Source organism: Esox lucius, chromosome 20, assembly GCF_011004845.1.
Source record: "Esox lucius isolate fEsoLuc1 chromosome 20, fEsoLuc1.pri, whole genome shotgun sequence".
In the NCBI taxonomy this organism is placed as follows: Eukaryota; Metazoa; Chordata; class Actinopteri; order Esociformes; family Esocidae; genus Esox; species Esox lucius.
In genome coordinates, this window is record NC_047588.1 from 13,845,559 (window position 1) to 13,864,398 (window position 18,840).

Sequence of the window (18,840 nt, forward strand, 5' to 3'; positions counted from 1 at the left end):
CACCTCGTCCAGGCCCAAGCAGATTTCCATTTTTTTTAGATTGTTTAAATTATTCCTTTATTGTTGATATAAACTGCATCCGTAACGGGTTTCACTCCCCGTTACAGTTTTTACAAATTTACAATTCCATTTTATTTATTAAGGCATTAGGTTACAAAAGAAGAATTTTTTTTATTTTTATAATTCTGCCCTGTTTTTCTCCCCAATTTTGAGATATAACCAATTCCACCTTAAAGTAAATATTTTTTCCTAATTAAACTTTGTTCATATTGACCTTGCATATTCATGTGCCCACTTAATTTGGCATACTAGGTATCCATCTGCTAGGTATAGTTAAATCTTTATGGGAAAACATTTGAATCAATTGGGCTTGATTTCAGAAAGTACACACACATCTACAGTGCTGCTTGAACGTATGTGAACAACTTGTGTAATTATAGATTTTTTCAGTGAAAACCATGAAATCTTTATTTAACCAATCTTTTTTGTCTGACATAACATGTTTATACTTACCATTTCCATATGTTGGTTTAGAAGAAATCATGCATGTAGAAGGAAAAACAAAATTAAAAAGGAATTTGTGCAGGTACAAAAATGAACACCAAGTTATATTTCTTAAATCAAATAGGTAAGTAGAATCAGGTGTAAATAATTTGGTAGCAAATAAACTGATCATAGGAGGAATCTTAGGTAAGAGTTTGGGTGGGACTCTGATATATAGAGAAGAAAGCTGATCAGCTTGGTGTTAGCCGTACATGTGAATGCAAAACACACCATGCCAAGAGGAAAGAAGATTTCAGAGGACATCAGGAAGACGGTAGTGAGAGCACATCAGTCTATACACCCCTCTCAAAAAGATTTAAGCTCCATCAGACCAAGGTGAGGCATATCATAAATGGTCAGTCTTAACACTGCCAGGGACTACCTGTACAAACCTGAATGTTTCTGGATGTCCATTCTCTGGACAAATTAGTCACAAATTGACTTTTTTGATCACAATCAAAACCGCTATGTTTGGCACAAACCTGACACTGCCTACCACCAACAGAACCATCTCAACCTTGAAGCGTGGTGGTGGGAATGTTGGCATCAGGTGATGCTTTCTCACATCTGGACCTGGTCGTCTGCACATCATCAATGGAACCATAATTTCTGAGGTATACCAGAAGATTCTAGAACAGATGTCAGGAAATCAGTCTAGGAGATAAAGCTGGGCCAAAAATGTTTCTTTCAAAAAGACAATGACTCATAGCATTCAAGTAAATCTACCAAAGAATGGCTCAAGAGAGAGAAGATTTGTTTTTTGGATTGGCCGAGTCACAAGTCCTGACCTTAATTCGATTGAGATGCTGTATCAGGACCTGAAGTAGACAGTATGTGGCAGACACCCCTCTAACCTCATTAAATTAGCTGAGTTCTGTAAGGAGGAGTGGTGGAAAATCCTTCAAATAATATGTCAGAGACTGATTAATGGTTATTGGAGACATTTACTCATAGTTATCGCTGCTAATGGGGGTGCCACAAGCTTTTGAATGAAAGGGTTCACATTTTAGCACACATGAAATCTGAGTTTTGTTAAATAAACAACTTTTGTTAAATAAACAATGAAAATATATCAAATTTTTGCTTTTGTCCTTTATTTGGAATGTATATTATGAATTGCAGTTTAGATAAGGATTTTATGAGTTTATTTTAATATTTTATCCAATAATAATGACCATCCCTGTAAGGGTTCTATCATGTTATAAGGGTGGCAGACACAAGCGCAGAGGTTCTTCAAATAAAGTTACATCCGAGAACATCTAAGAACATGAAAAACAAATGTAATGTGAAACGAGCAGCAGCCACAGCAACAGCAACAATGACAGACAACAAACATTAGGGCAGGAGGAACTTAAATAGGGAATTAACAAGGGGTTATCAAGACACAGGAAAAACCAATTACAAAACTAAACTGAACATAGAAACAGGAAACTAGAACATAACTACACAGAACATAGAAATTCTAGCAATACTGCTCAAGAAAATTAAGGGAACAATCATCACAGTATTACACAAGCAATTGTGAATCAATGTCATTTGTTTTGGTGCAAATGAAAGTGACAACAGGTGCACTGGAGAGGCAACAGCAAGACCACCCACAAAAAGGGAATGGTTTTGCAGGTGGTAGCCACAGACAACTGCTCTCTCCTTATCCTTCCTGACAGATTCTTCTCTAGTTTTCCTTTTTGTTAGTGTCCTTGTCACTACTGGTAGCATGAGGCGGTACCTGCAGCCCATTCAGGTTGCACAGGTAGTCCAGCTCCTCCATATGTGCCGTAGGTTTGCTGTGTCTCCCAGTACAAGCATGGTGGAGATACCAGGAGATGGGCCATTACATGAGGAGATCTGGACAGGGCCGTAGAAGGGCATCAAACCAGCAGCAAGACTGGTATCAGCTCCTTTGTGTGGGCAACTGGTGTGTATTTTACCAAACTGTCAGAAACAGACTCCATGAGGGTGGCATGAGGGCCCGACGTCCTCTAGTGGGACCTGTGCTCACAGCCCAGCACAGTGCATCTCGATTGGCCTTCACCAGAGAACACCAGAATTGGCAGGTCCACCATTGGCGGCCCGTTCTCTTCACAGATGAGAGCAGGTTCACACTGAGCATGTGACAGACGTGTAGGAGTCTGGGGACACCGTGGTGAATTTTATGCAACATCATCCAGCATGAACTTTGGCGGTGGGTCAGTGATGGTCGGGGGAGTCATACAGACCTCCACGTGCTAGCCAACGGTACCCTGACTGCTGTTAGGTATCGGGATGAAATCCTCAGACCCATTGTGAATCCAGCCCTCAATCGGTTGGTGATTTTGGTTTCCATTGACTGCTGTTATGTCATTTTGTTCTCAATGAATTACACAATACACAGTAAAGATTTTAATCTTTAATGTATTTCGTTCATCAAGACCGGGGGTGTGATTTTAAGTGTTCCCATAATTTTTTTGAGCTGTGTATATACAGTTAGGGTGACCACATTTTCAAATCCCCAAACCGGGATCCACATGCACATGTATGCGCTTATGCACGCATGTTGGTCATCATGTATGCTTGTTGTTGGTGGAGTGTGGACGCTTTAAGGAGAATTGTTGCTCCGCAGTTCTACAGTTTTTTTTTACGACTCATATGTGGAATTATTACAGTACTATTATCATTATTGTGGTGAAAACCGGGAAAATCTGGTAGTGAATGTCGGAAACCAGGACATTTTAGTGTTTCACAGATATTTGTCGGGACCCGGGACACCCAGCTCATGTAGCAACCAAATACCTTTTTCAAAAAAACAAAATAAATGTCAAATCATAGATTCTTCAATATAGTCACCCATTGCCTTGATGACAGCTTTGCACAGTCTTTGCATTCCCAGAACCAGCATAATGAGGTAGTCACCTGGAATGCATTTCAGTTAACAGGTATGCCTTGTTAAAAGTACATTTATTTTCTTCTTCATGCATTACAGTGGATATTCATAGGGTAGCAGGGTAGGGTGGTTATGCAAAAGATGTCTGTTCTACAGTAGTCCATCTTATGACTCAAATCAGCTACGGCAAATGACAGTATGTCATTTCTTTAAGACATTAAGGTCAGTTTATCTGGAACAGAATTCAAGAAATTTGAACCTTTTTTCAAGTACAGTAACAAAAACCAGGAAAGAAAGACAACAGGAAAAGAAAACCACAAAGTTGCCTCTGCTGCAGAGGATAAGTGAGGATGTGTTCATTAGAGTTACCAACTTTGAAATTGGCAATTAACTGCACCTCTGATTGCTGCCCAAATAAAATAAGATTTCAAGTAACAGACACTCTTCAGAGGAGACTGTGTGAATCAGGCCTTTATGGTTGAATTGCTGAAAAGAAACCAATTATTGTAACAGGTAAACTGTATCTTCTTGTAGCAAGTAAACATTTGATCAAGTCGTCAATGTTTAGTGTTTATTAGTGACATAACATGTTAGCTAGCATTTCATTTATTAGCATTTCTGGAATGTCAGTGGAAATATCAATATTTTCAGCTAGATGGTTAGTGATGTAGCTAAAAATACGACCCATGTTATCGGCCACCTTACTATTTTGTTTAATTACATTATATTTCCTTTTATTTGTGTTACAATTACACAAAAAAAGACTGATCACTTTAATATTGCATGATTTCTGATCTGTTGCGCAAGCTGAATTTCACTATTTGCAAACAAATTTCATACATGACATGAAAAAAAAAGTATTTACTCTCGCTACATTTTTATAAAAATGATGATGGGCTAGCTGAAAGGGTATATTTTATAGCAAAATGTACCGTTATTTTCTTGTTCAAATTTTGAACTTTAGAGGATTTAGTTCTCCAACCGCCAGAAACGTCCGATAATAGCGGATGGCCGATAATAAGGGGGACTTATCCGTGTTGATAAATTATCGCCTTATAACATATGTACCAGTAGAAGTAGAAACAGAGTTTGCTGCAGGCGCAGGAAAGCCCACAGGCAGGAACCATCCTAATTGAGGGCTGCTGTTCGCCCTTCTCCAATGTTCTCTTGCTTCGGTTATTAACAGAAAATGTACTTACACTGGACAGATTAAACCATGTAAAGTTGTAACTCACCCCAGAATATTTGTTTTAATGGTGAGGCTATGTGGTTATGAAATTAAGCTATGATGAAATGTTACTGAGCCAGAAGTATAAAATGTGCCAGCGTATTGCACCAGACGTCTGGTGTTAAATTCATGCATCCACCTGTTCCACTTTTACCCCTTCTCTATCTTTTCCTGATTCTAGTCTATAGTGTATAAAGCATTAAAGAAATTCCCCTGAAATGTTCATATTATATCATATCAATCAATACTTAGGCTATGGAGCATTTGTATTGGTTGGGTGATTCATAGTAATTCTGTTTTGTTAAACACTTTCAGCGTATGAAAAAACATTGGGTAAAGAAAAGAAGTTGAGTGGCCTGTATCATAGGCTTTTTTGTGTATTGATATTGTCATTATGGTGTATATTTCAGGATACAATAAGCATAGTTGAAGATGGGATGCAGGCAATATTTTAGCAATAGCAATGGGATATCAGATAAAGGTGTAGCATTATAATAAAGGAAGCATTATGGCAATTATCAGTCCAGGTGTGTTTTTTGGCAGTAAGGGGGGGGTGTCCAGAGGGTGATTAGGTTATCGGTGAAATGTCATGCTTAACATTGGGGTTTAATTCTGATTGTCCTAGTGAACAAGAGAAGTCAGCTTCTCTAGCCAACTTCACTTTAGTGATCTGAAAGTCCTGCTTTAAATATGTTTTATTATACACATACAGAGGGATAGCGTAGACCAATTTACCACATGAAAGTAATAATGTGTTTTTAGTCTTTTTTTCTCCAAACAAAGCAAAGCACAGTGCAGCGATGTGGGATACATTAGAGAAGAAAGACAGCCAGGAGAAGGGCCCTAAACATTTGTCATGTGTCCGTTCTCTGTCTCACCATTTCAATCTTTTTTCTATAGTATGACTCATTAGGAACTTCAGTGGTCAACCCTGACTTACTGTTTCACTGGGGTATAAATATGAGTTGGCACACATGCCAAACTCCCTTATGTCTATTAGCATGGAGAAGATCAGAAAACATACATACAATTCAGTGGGGATTTCTTTAAGACTGCAAGGGAAGCTCGGCTTCCCCTATAATGTCACTATTGTGTAAATATTTTATTGACAAAAAATGCGTTAAAACACGTTAATCTCTAAAACAAGTTAGTTCAGAATCAGCTACAGGTCGGCTGACTCAATTTTATTCTCATACAATCCTGCAGCATCACAGTGCATTTCCCTGTTGAAGCCGAGCGTCCATTGACTTCAATGGGGCTGCTTAGAACAGTTTTTTTCAGTGCTCCGAAAGTAGATGGTGATTGGATAAATTCTGCGATTATGTTCCGCCCACGGATGCTCAGCGTCTCTGGGCGTGAATGAGGAGTGGGCTGGCCCGGACTCCGGGCTTCCGCGTGATGATTGGAGGATCTGACGATCTGTCAAACTGCATCCCCTTTTGACTGACAGCGGTCTGTGCTATAAGAAGTCACTGAAGCTATTTCGTGCTCAGTCCCATCGCGGCTTTCTCAAGTGTATTCAAAATAATTTTTTAGAGTACAATTATATTTGTAAAAAAAAAAAAATAATAATATTGTTTTGTTACAAAATTAAATGTTATTGTCTGGAGTCCAAAATACCCCACAGACCCCGAGTGTCACTACAAACGAAGACCATCAGAGGTTTATAATGTAGGCCGAAAATGAGCTTCCATGTAATTAGCCATGTAATCTCCATGCAAACAGGCTATTTAGCTTTCCTACAAATTCTTATTAACCAAATGTAGAAGATACTTCCTTTATATTTGTTAAATGTGTTTTCGAGAAATACAGTGGGGAGAACAAGTATTTGATACACTGCCGATTTTGCAGGTTTTCCCACTTACAAAGCTTGTAGAAGTCTGTAATTTTTATCATAGGTACTCTTCTACTGTGAGTGACGGAATCTAAAACAAAAATCCAGAAAAATCATATTGTATGATTTTTTAAGTAATTCATTTGCATTCTATTGCATGACATACGTATTTGATACATCAGAAAAGCAGAACTTAAAATTTAGTACAGATACCTTTGTTTGCAATTACAGAGATCATATGTTTCCTGTAGTTCTTGACCAGGTTTGCACACACTGCAGCAGGGATTTGTGTGGATTAGCCTTGGCTGTGTGTTTCGGGTCGTTGTCATGCTGGAAGACCCAGCCACGACCCATCTTCAATGCTCTTACTGAGGGAAGATCTCGTGATACATGGCCCCATCCATCCTCCCCTCAATACGGTGCAGTCGTCCTGTCCCCTTTGCAGAAAAGCATCCCCAAAGAATGATGTTTCCACCTCCTTGCTTCACGGTTGGGATGGTGTTCTTGGGGTAATACGCATCCTTCTTCTTCCTCCAAACACAGCGAGTGGAGTTTAGACCAAAAAGCTCTATTTTTGTCTCATCAGACCACATGACCTTCTCCGATTCCTCCTCTGGATCATCCAGATGGTCATTGAAAAACCTCAGACGGGCCTGGACATGCGCTGGGTTGAGCAGGGGGACCTTGCGTGCGCAGCAGGATTTTAATCCATGACGGCGTAATGTGTTACTAATGGTTTTCTTTGAGACTGTGGTCCCAGCTCTCTTCAGGTCATTGACCAGGTCCTGCCATGTAGTTCACCTTCCTTATGATCATTGATGCCCCACGAGGTGAGATCTTGCATGGAGCCCCAGACCGAGGGAGATTGACCGTCATCTTGAACTTCTTCCATTTTCTAATAATTGTGCCAACAGTTGTTGCCTTCTCACCAAGCTGCTTGCCTATTGTCATGTAGCCCATCCCAGCTGTGTGCAAGTCTACAATTTTATCCCTGTTGTCCTTACACAGCTCTCTGGTCTTGGCCATTGTGGAGAGGTTGGAGTCTGTTTGATTGAGTGTGTGGACAGGTGTCTCTTATACAGGTAACAAGTTCAAACAGGTGCAGTTAATACAGGTAATGAGTTGAGAACAGGAGGGCTTCTTGAAGAAAAACTAACAGGTCTGTGAGAGCCGGAATTCTTACTGGTTGGTAGGTGATCATATACTTATGTCATGCAATAAAATGCAAATTAATTATTTAAAAATCATACTATGTGATTTTCTGGATTTTTGTTTTAGATTCCGTCTCTCACAGTTGAAGTGTACCAATGAAATTACAGACCTCTACGTGCTTTGTAAGTAGGAAAACCTGCAAAATCGGCAGTGTATCAAATACTTGTTCTCCCCACTGTATATATATATATATATTTATTTTACCACAGTTTACCACAAGATCAAGCTGATAAACAACAATGACATGTTTTCATAGCTTCTCATGCTCATCTTTACCAAGGAGGCCAATCATTCTGAAGAGCACTGAGTTAAGGTTGAACACCGACAGTTTAATAGCTTTAATAAAGCTAATAGAGGTTTATGATTTCTCAGGAGCCCTTCAGTCAAATCCCAAAGTTGGTGTAGCTAGCTCTCTATTATTATACAGAATGTAAGCAGAAATCTTTATATTATTAATTATATTTAAGCTATAAGACCCATGGGCGTATGGTATATGACCAATATACTACACAATTGGGTTATTGGCAACATACCGCCAAATGCTGCGATACCATATTGCTATTATAAACTGCCAATGTAACTCAATCATTAAAAAGTTATTTGATGTCATTACCGTGGTATGTGGTCTCATATACGAGAGCTTTCTGCCAATCAGCATTCAGGATTTATTGGCAGAACATTATATGTGTAAATATTCAGGTAACATTTTAAGTTGCAGTGAAAAAACATCGTAATTAACAGGAACACACACTCACACATTTATATTTTCTCTATAATCAGCACCTTGAATATATATCACCTTCACATCACCGATAGGTCAACAGGACAGAACAGCCCATCGGAGTGAAGGGAAAGCAGACAAAGCTATCCTGCATCTAATTTCCTATAGATTATAGTCAAGCCCTAAGCAGAGAGTTTTGAAGCACAACTTGGAGCACATTGTAAAATAGTCAAGTGAAGGGAAAGGAGAGGGAGACATACTGGGGACTAGCACCAATAAGCAAAGCAACTCTGCTTCTGGCAGTGCAGTCATTTCACCCTACTGCTTGAGCATACTGAAGGATAGATGGGGGGTTGTGGCAGATAGTGAGATGGAGGGAGAAGACTGAGAGAGAGAAGTGAAAGTAAGAGGGGTTGAGTGAGAGAAGTGAGACAGTAGGAGATATCTGCGTGTGAGAGAGAGGGAAGGAGAGACGGGTTGATATTGGAGGGGGGAGGGGGAATGGGCTGTGGGAGTTGGGGACTGAGAGACAGATGGGTGGAAGGGAGACAGGGAGAGAATGCTGTTGGGAGAAACGGGGGGGGCGGGGGGTGGGGTGCTACCAGGCAGTTTGTGGAAAAGTTGGAGTTAATTTCGATTCATAGTACAACAATCCGAACATTTTTGTTTTACCTTCTTAATAATTACAATTCAGTGTTTTTTTAACTGTCAACAGGGATTGGTTTTTTGCATGTATTGATCAGGTCTCCTCGTCTTAGTGTCTTACAGTAACAGTATTGAAAGTTTTGAACTGTGGAATCGGTTTACATATTTCACAAAGCCATGTACGGATGGATTTGTCCATCAGCAACTGATGACTATATTGTATCTATGCATATACGGATATTCATATATATATATATATATATATAATATGTATATATATGAATATGTATATAGACTATATATATATAGATAGATAGATAAAAATGCACATGCGCATTAGTTAGAGGAGAGGGTGTGAGATACAAGTCAGCTTTTCATGGGTGGCTGGGTTACTATGGGAACAAGATGTGGGCTCCCTTTTCCCAAAAAGTATCCTCCTTTCCTTTTCCCTCTTTCATCACTCCATTTGTCTGTTTCTCCCTTTTAGCATCCCCAGTTCTTCACCTCTGTCCTCGTCTTCTCCCCATCTCACCCTACCCTCCCCTCCTCTCCCCTTCCCTCTGCCTCTCCTGTCACCCATCTTCACCTCCTCCCGCATATTTTCTCTGTGTTTACTCGTCTCTGCCTCTGTCCGTCTCCTTCCATGTTTCCACCACTTCCGCTATTCTTTGCTGTCTTTACCTCTCCCGTGTCATTTCTTCCTCACGTTGCCCTTCTCTGATCATCTGTCTCTTTAACACTCACTTATATTCTATTCTTTTCTCGGTTGTCATGGCAATAGGCTGGGGGCGTGAGGGAAAGAGCGCGAGCGAGCGTGAGTGGGTGTTTCGGAAGTGACATCTCTTGGGCAGTAACCTTGTTTCCTGTGTGTGAAGTTGGGGGCGGATTCACACGTAAAGTGCAGCAACAGTGACGCCGTGTGGACGACCGCGTGGTAGTGGGAAGCCCTGCTGTGCCAAGCAAGGGTTGGGGCAATGATCTGATAGGTGAGAATGCACACACACCCACACACACACACACACCCACACACCCAATACCACGCGTATTTGACATTTTACTGTTCTTGTGGAAAACCAAAAATGTATTCCCCTTGAAAATCGTATTTCCTGTGTTTTCAGAACCCATACTGTAACCTTTAACACGACCCTAACCCTAATGTTATGTCATTACCCATAACTTTGAACCTTATGCCCCAGCCTTGCTCCTAAACCTGATTCTAACCCATACACTAACTCTAACTCTAACCCTAAATTCTAACTAGCTTTTTTGGGGGAACAGCTAAATGTTCACACGTTACTTGTAGAGATTTGGGGGTTTTAGAAGTAAAATCAGTGGACTCACACACACACACTCACATGCACACAGACACACCGACACCCAATTTGTACGTTTTTAAGTAACCCCAAGTGTAAGTTTTGCCCTCTTAAAGGAGACCTGTTAAAATAAACTTGCGAGGACCAATTTGTCTTTGTGGGGATCAATTTGTCTTTGTGGGGAATTGTGGTCCCCATGTATATTGTTACACCAGGATCACACACACACACACACACACACACACACGTACACACACGCACACACACACACACACACACTCACACACACACCCTGTATGTTTGTCTTTCTATTCTTGTGGGATCGTGAACAACACTATGCCTAATTTTACATTTTCGCCTAAAAAAGTTTGCGCACGCAAAGTACTGTGTAGTGTCATAGTTCTGTGCTCACCTCTTCCTCGTGGCACATTGTAACACATCCCTAACATTTAACGGGCAATGGATCCATAAACCATTCTGAGACTCTGTCCTGTGGGGTACGCCTGTTGAATGGTGTGATGTGGATGCTTCATGGGCACCAGGTGATGTATAATATGTCTCCATACACTGTGCTTCTTTGCCTTGAAAGTAACCAACAAGGCAACGTTGGCGTTGGTATGTAACCCGCCCCGGGCTGCCTGAGGATGTTGCGTGCTTATTTTTAGCACGGTTTTAGAGCTCAGCGATGTGTATAAATCAACATTACCCCTGTTGGGTTCAGTAATGACAATGGTGTGTAAAGCTGACCGGGCATTCAGCGGCCGCTCGGCTCCATGGCAAACTGCAAAGGAAGGCAGAAAAGAAAGGCGCTACGTACCCTCAGAGAGGGACCTCAGCGAAGTCTACGCGCAGTAAAAATAGAACGTGTTTTACATTCATAATGCAGAGTGCACCGCGCTGATGACTCCGACCGTACCCTGACCGCGCCGCGGCTTCTACGGAAATTCCCACCAACGTCTTCCGATGCCCTTAATTGTGGAGTTTGGGATTTGGGCGGAGGGTTCAGACTGGGTGTGTGAGTCAGTGATGTCGCCAGTGGATATACAGCAGTGGGACCTTCAGTAGATTTTCATTCTGTTGAAGGTCTCTGAAGTTCACTGTCAAAAACGTTCCCTCTTGTTGTCCCCGGTGAACTGGAATATGGTGTCAGGCTTTGTCAGCTTGCTTGGCCTTTTAAAGAAATTGTGATATTTACTCAACCATGCCTCTCAGGAATTACGTTCATATACAAGTAATTTGTAAACCGTGATTACGTCAGAATGAACATAAATCGGTGCAATTATGTTCGCTGTCAACATATCGCAGGCTATTGGTCCTTAATAACACGCTATTACGTTGCTCCTTAACGTTTCACTTTTATGTTGGTCCTTAGCATAATCGATGCAAAATGAAAAATACTTCATTACGAATAACAATTATGATTAACGGTGAAGGTTAACTTAGGGTTAGGCATGACAGTACTGGCGTCAGGGTTAGGAACAAGGTTAGTGTTAGGTTTTGGTTAAGGTTAGGCATCACAGTACTCAGGTTAGTGTTAGGATGAAGGTTAAGGGTCAGGTTCCAGAAACAGAAAGCGCCTGTCTAAACAATACATTTCCCCAACAGAATAAATATATCTCTCCTCTTGCTGTAACCACTGGACTAAAAGTCAGTTTGTGGAAACACCTGCCCATCATCCCTGAACACAACACCTTAGCAAACAGACATTCTGTTTAACAATGATTTGCTAAACTGCCCCTAGCGGCCAGTGTCTGATGGTAGGTAAATAGCACTTCTCATATGCGAGTCATGAAGGACCAGTAGCACTGGGATATGTTGATAATGAACATAATAGCACTGCTGATATGTTCATTCTCAACGTAATCACGTTCTCCAAAATAGTTGGAGAACATGTTTACGTAGTTCCTACGATCCAGGGTTGTATTTTCTATAGTGATTATGCTGATGGTTATTAAGAGGATTATTCACTTGAAAGTTGCCACATGCACTTGTCCCGCCACGAGCTGTAACCACTTTCTACATACCACATTATAAAACGTTGGATATTGTGAACATGGAAAGTGTCACATTAACTACAGAGCATGTAAACCTCCGTGCACAGAGGTATAGCATCTAGCTCCAGGACAGGTTATGTCCTGTGTATCTGTTCATTTCATTCTCAGAGTGCAGGATAACATGAGAAAAAGATCTCTCCGTGTCTTGGCTTGTCTTGGTGGTCTTTCCGTACCTGGTCAACATCTTAATGATTCAGTTCATCTGAACCACCCTTAGGATTCGCCTTCACAGCCACTGAGACTGGGAGTCAACGAGTGAAAGTGACGGAGTGGTTGAAATGAGGGTTATGTAATCCGTCTTCACATTGCACGGTGAATCATACCTTAGATTATACCACTGTGAACCCATTAATAAGCTTTGCTTGTTTAGCGACTCATTTATATTTCAAGAGCAGCGTTATTCATAATTAAACAGGAATATAAAACATAAACTCAGCTGTATTTGCTACAATCAGACAGACTGCCTTTGAGGAATACAAGTGCAATGAATATTTGAGAAAGCCTACATTTTAAAAAGGTTTGGTTGGCTGGAGTAGGATTATGTTAAGGGTCAGAGTGTGTCTGTTGTTGGAAGAGTGATGGACGGCCTGGCCACTACTGTCAGGTTCCTGTGATGGACTAGGATTATGTTAAGGGTCAGAGTGTGTCTGTTGTTGGAATAGTGATGGACGGCCTGGCCACTACTGTCAGGTTCCTGTGATGGACTAGGATTATGTTAAGGGTCAGAGTGTGTCTGTTGTTGGAATAGTGATGGACGGCCTGGCCACTACTGTCAGGTTCCTGTGATGGACTAGGATTATGTTAAGGGTCAGAGTGTGTCTGTTGTTGGAAGAGTGATGGACGGCCTGGCCACTACTGTCAGGTTCCTGTGATGGACTAGGATTATGTTAAGGGTCAGAGTGTGTCTGTTGTTGGAATAGTGATGGACGGCCTGGCCACTACTTTCAGGTTCCTGTGATGGACTAGGATTATGTTAAGGGTCAGAGTGTGTCTGTTGTTGGAATAGTGATGGACGGCCTGGCCACTACTGTCAGGTTCCTGTGATGGACTAGGATTATGTTAAGGGTCAGAGTGTGTCTGTTGTTGGAAGAGTGATGGACGGCCTGGCCACTACTGTCAGGTTCCTGTGATGGACTAGGATTATGTTAAGGGTCAGAGTGTGTCTGTTGTTGGAATAGTGATGGACGGCCTGGCCACTACTTTCAGGTTCCTGTGATGGACTAGGATTATGTTAAGGGTCAGAGTGTGTCTGTTGTTGGAATAGTGATGGACGGCCTGGCCACTACTTTCAGGTTCCTGTGATGGACTAGGATTATGTTAAGGGTCAGAGTGTGTCTGTTGTTGGAATAGTGATGGACGGCCTGGCCACTACTGTCAGGTTCCTGTGATGGACTAGGATTATGTTAAGGGTCAGAGTGTGTCTGTTGTTGGAATAGTGATGGACGGCCTGGCCACTACTGTCAGGTTCCTGTGATGGACTAGGATTATGTTAAGGGTCAGAGTGTGTCTGTTGTTGGAATAGTGATGGACGGCCTGGCCACTACTGTCAGGTTCCTGTGATGGACTAGGATTATGTTAAGGGTCAGAGTGTGTCTGTTGTTGGAATAGTGATGGATGGCCTGGCCACTACTGTCAGGTTCCTGTGATGGACTAGGATTATGTTAAGGGTCAGAGTGTGTCTGTTGTTGGAATAGTGATGGACGGCCTGGCCACTACTGTCAGGTTCCTGTGATGGACTAGGATTATGTTAAGGGTCAGAGTGTGTCTGTTGTTGGAAGAGTGATGGACGGCCTGGCCACTACTTTCAGGTTCCTGTGATGGACTAGGATTATGTTAAGGGTCAGAGTGTGTCTGTTGTTGGAATAGTGATGGACGGCCTGGCCACTACTGTCAGGTTCCTGTGATGGACTAGGATTATGTTAAGGGTCAGAGTGTGTCTGTTGTTGGAATAGTGATGGACGGCCTGGCCACTACTGTCAGGTTCCTGTGATGGACTAGGATTATGTTAAGGGTCAGAGTGTGTCTGTTGTTGGAAGAGTGATGGACGGCCTGGCCACTACTTTCAGGTTCCTGTGATGGACTAGGATTATGTTAAGGGTCAGAGTGTGTCTGTTGTTGGAATAGTGATGGACGGCCTGGCCACTACTGTCAGGTTCCTGTGATGCACACAGTTGAGACCGGCTGTGTCATTCCAACTGCAGTGGCCTTTCCTTCCTCAAACAGTGTCCAGCGCTGTCTTGTGAAATTACCAAACAGGTTGTTAGGGCCCCACAGACCCCCAGACCTTGTTGAAGGCTGAATGTGGCTCCTGAGTCAACATTTATTTTACTTCCTTAGTGTAAGGGCATATAATTTGCCTTTTCCTTCAGTGAGATGCGTGATACTGGTCAAATAAAGATTGTCCGTGTTGAGTTTATGATTACAGATATTAAGATACGCTATGTAACCTTTCGTGAAGGGCTTGTTGCAGGCCTTGTGAACTTTTTTTTTGGGGGGGGCGGCGATGTCTATTCATTCACAGCAAAATAATGTTTGGAGTGAAAATGTTGTTGAAGTCTTTGATTCACATTCTGGTTGAAATGTAAAAACACTAACAGCCTCTGTCCTTACCATAGGAAAAAGAACAACAGAAAAGATAAATAAATATCAATGAAATATGGAAAAATAAAGTGACTGAAGGAAAGGCAAACTGGATGGTCAATATGAGGATGTCACATTAAGCGATGTAGACAGGTAACAGAGAAAGCAGTGTGTTAGAGCGCGTATCTTGGCACTGCCTTTCTGCTTCAGAAGAGCTGCCCGTGTTGTGGCTGTCTGGTTAGTGGGCGACCCTGGGGATGAACAAGGACACATCCAGGGCAGAGGGATTACGGAATTGATGGAATCAGCGATGTACTATGAAGATATGATTTAGCAGACTCCTTCATCCAGGCCCTTTCAATGCCATGGTCATAAATCATGCTGATTCAACTTTGTAGACTGGGTGTTTCATTTCTCTCTGAATGAGTATATTGATTGGCGAATGATTGACTGCATAACGGATCGGTCCTGCATGGTTCTTTTTTAGTTCTTTCATGAAGCTTCCTGGCCATTTGTGTGATGTCAAGAAGTCTGGTTGCATTTTCCAAAGCTTCGGAATGAACAAATGCCGGCAAATGCTTTCGAATGTCAGAGTTAGCATCAGTCTTCTGACGAAGGACATGCACTGGCATGTTCTGTCCGCCATCCATTCAACCTGACTGATCCCTGACCTCTTCTCTCCCTCCTGTGTCTCTCCTCTCCAGATGCGAGGTGTGCCGTCCCCCCCTCCTATCATCCCCACGCCCCTCCCTATGCCGTGCCCTCCTACGACCGGCCAGGCTGGAACCCCCGTCTCTGTGTGATCTCTGGAAATCAGCTCTACATGTTGGACCAGGAAGAGGTGCTTACCTGCTGCTGCACATTCTGTAGAAGTACCATTCCACCCAACACCAAACCATTAACTTCATGTGCTAATTACTAATCTTAGAAATTACATTTTTTGGTGATAAAAATAAAAAATGTCCTCAACACAATCTAGTAAGAGACATCTTCCCAAAAGAAGCGGTATTTCTCACAGCCATGCAGTAATAAATCAATAGAATGAACTTACTTTTTTGCCATTTTGGTCATGATAAAACAGTTGTCTTCCAAATGTGATTAGTTAATACATTCTTCAATCTGTATTTGAGTTCCACCAGGATAATGGCCTTAGAAACAATTTGACACAAAATTAGAATGTCCAAATACCTAGCTACCACTGTCTCTCAAATCTGTTATACAGTAGCCTACCACGGTTAATACATTGAAGGTTCTATCACCATGTAAGATCACATCCAAAAAAGGAATCCTTCTAATCATGAGGAGACTCCAGTGTTGCATAATGTATAGTTAGTTAGCTAGTTAGCAAGCGGTATCGAGCCTACCAGTATGATTTGAAAAACCCACATTTGGTGGAGGGACTTTTAGAAAGAGGACACTTTGTACATTAATCAATAAACCTACTGATAGGGACAACACTCAAAGACATCCAATAGCTCTATTAAACAAGCACAACCGCTACTTGACACAGAATGATTTGTAACATGACTGGTATGACATGTAAGCTTTATGTAATGAAACAAACTGGCTAACTGTCCATTACTGTATTCAGAGTGATCTGTCTAAAACACTGTCATCGTTGTGGGGTTTTACTGTCTGACATCACCTCATGTCTGTTTACCACACTGTATTCATTTCCATCTGTCTATGACACTGTCTTTATTGTGTTGTCCTAGTGTCTGATATAATCAGATGACTGTCCTTAACTTGATATTGACTGTGACCAGATGACTCTCTATATTAATATCATCATCGAGTCTTAGCATCTGACATGACCTGATTTGCTGTCTATGAAACTGACCTCAGTGTAGAGTCCAAGTGTCTGATATGACCAGATGACTGTCTATAACACTCTCTTTATTGTGTTGTCAATGACAATAACACTGTCTGTATCATTAAGTTCTAGTGTCTGACATGACTAAATAACGTAACTTTAACTCTGTAACACATTAATTATCAGGGGTTCCTAATGACTTTCATTGAAGTGCCATGACAGTTTCTAAAGCTACATGTTTTAATAGAAATGACATATAAAAAGAAAGGGTATCACCAAAATTGACCATTCAGTTGAGTAATTTTCTTTGACAAGCCCCACAGACAGATTGGACATTTCAAGTGGGTTGAAATTGTCAAGTTTGAGAGTTGTGCAATGAATTCCAGTTAATCGTGAGGAAGAACCCAAATGAATGACAGCCAAAGAAAGTGTGGTCTTTAGAAGTGTCCAGTGTGAGGTGTCACACAGAGTGTAGGTTACTATGCACACCAAAGAGCTTTGGTAGAGCTGAGATTTGCCTTAAAGGGACTTGTACTTGTAAATTAGCTGGTACTAGTGAGTTGACCAGTGTAAAGGTCCCAGTAATGAGTGTTGTAAGAAGCTAATTTATTTTGGATTTTGTTGTTGGCAATCTTTTATACTAAGTCAAAGTCTAGGATTGGCAGGATGGTCATTTGGATATGTTTAGCAGCAGTGTTGAAGGACGCAGACAAAGAAACCAATTCTGGATTTAATTTAGTTTGAAGGTGGGTGTTATTGGTATTAAGTGAGAGTGAGCAGTACTGTCATGTATTTGTAGGTGTCAACATTTTGTTTAACTCTGACCTATTGAAGGCAAGGCTGTTTTGGGGGCATGTATTTAAGTATATTTCCAGTAAAGATTGTACATTTTTTGGTGTGGGGTGTTATGGGTAGGTAACCGTCAAAGAAGGCGTGTTAATAAAGCTTGTTGTTTGGTGGTCTGCAGTGTTGGGTGCGTAGCTAGTTGTAAACAGAATGTCGTTGGCACAAAGGTGGATGGGGGAATTTACAGCAGAAGCACAACATCATTAATATACACAGAGAAAAGTGTCAGCCCAAAAATATAACCTTGAGGAACTCCAATAGAGAGTTTAGACAGCAGGCTGTCAGATTTGACACATTGTACACGGTCAGAGAAATAGTTTTCAAATGAAGCTTGACTCTCCTCTGAGAAACCTAGGTTGCTGAGTCTATTAATTAAAAACATGAGACATGCAGGGAAAGATAGAGATGGGCCTGTAACAGTTGAAGGGAACAGTTAAAATGACAGTCCCCTTCCTCCCAGTTGGTCCTTCAGGCACATAGAGTCATTTCTTAAAACAATCCATAATTCAGCTCTGTCTCAGTCAGTAATTAGCATTATTAGCATTGTACAAATTCATGAATGGTAACCATACGAAACTTCATCGCAAAGCTGCATTGCAAGTGGAAAACTACTCTTAAACACACCAAACTCAGACAACTGGTGTTGTTTATCTCAAAGAACATGACAATGTTGTATTCCTCATAATATAGTTTACATTTTCGTTATATATTTTTAACTTCAAATAAACGGGTACAGTACTTCCTGTGTTCACTGGTCAGTTTTGTTCAAAATCAATCCATGCATTTGTTTTGCAAAGAGTTAGAGTCTACACAGTAAACAAAAGTTAGTATTCGCTAGCTAGAAAGCAAGTTACTTATTTCATCTTTGATATTCACCTCGGGCCATCACGTCGGCCATGGTGAACACTTTAATTAATCCCCAAACCTTGCCCAGAATTTTACAGAGGCAATGTGTACTTTGTGTATTATAACATAGCAATCAGAAGTATTGACTTGTCGCCATGGTTTGAACTGAGTAACTTGATGGAATCGCATTCGCCTTTTGTCCTCTTCTAAGTGAACAATCCTCCTTATTAAAATGTTTCTTGAATAAATCTTATGTCTGTTGGCAAAGTTGCTCCATTGATTCTCCCACAACACGACTCGGGAGAGGCAGAGGTACAGTACTGTCCCAACGGCAGGGCAGTTAGA

At 41.3% G+C, this 18,840-nt stretch overlaps 1 protein-coding gene across 12 annotated transcripts in view; it reads left to right on the top strand.

Moving 5' to 3' along the window:
- The window catches only part of syngap1b (synaptic Ras GTPase activating protein 1b), a 165,695-nt gene that overhangs the window by 30,861 nt on the left and 115,994 nt on the right, over positions 1-18,840 (top strand). For 11 of the 12 annotated variants that reach the window (XM_020041421.3, XM_020041424.3, XM_020041414.3 and 8 more), the window contains exons 2-3: positions 9,825-10,029; positions 15,695-15,831. In XM_020041421.3, the coding sequence (XP_019896980.1) occupies positions 15,814-15,831 (18 nt within the window). In that variant the 5' untranslated portion in view covers positions 9,825-10,029; positions 15,695-15,813. The remainder of the gene's footprint in view (positions 1-9,824; positions 10,030-15,694; positions 15,832-18,840) is intronic. The other variant, XM_020041415.2, reaches the window with a different exon arrangement.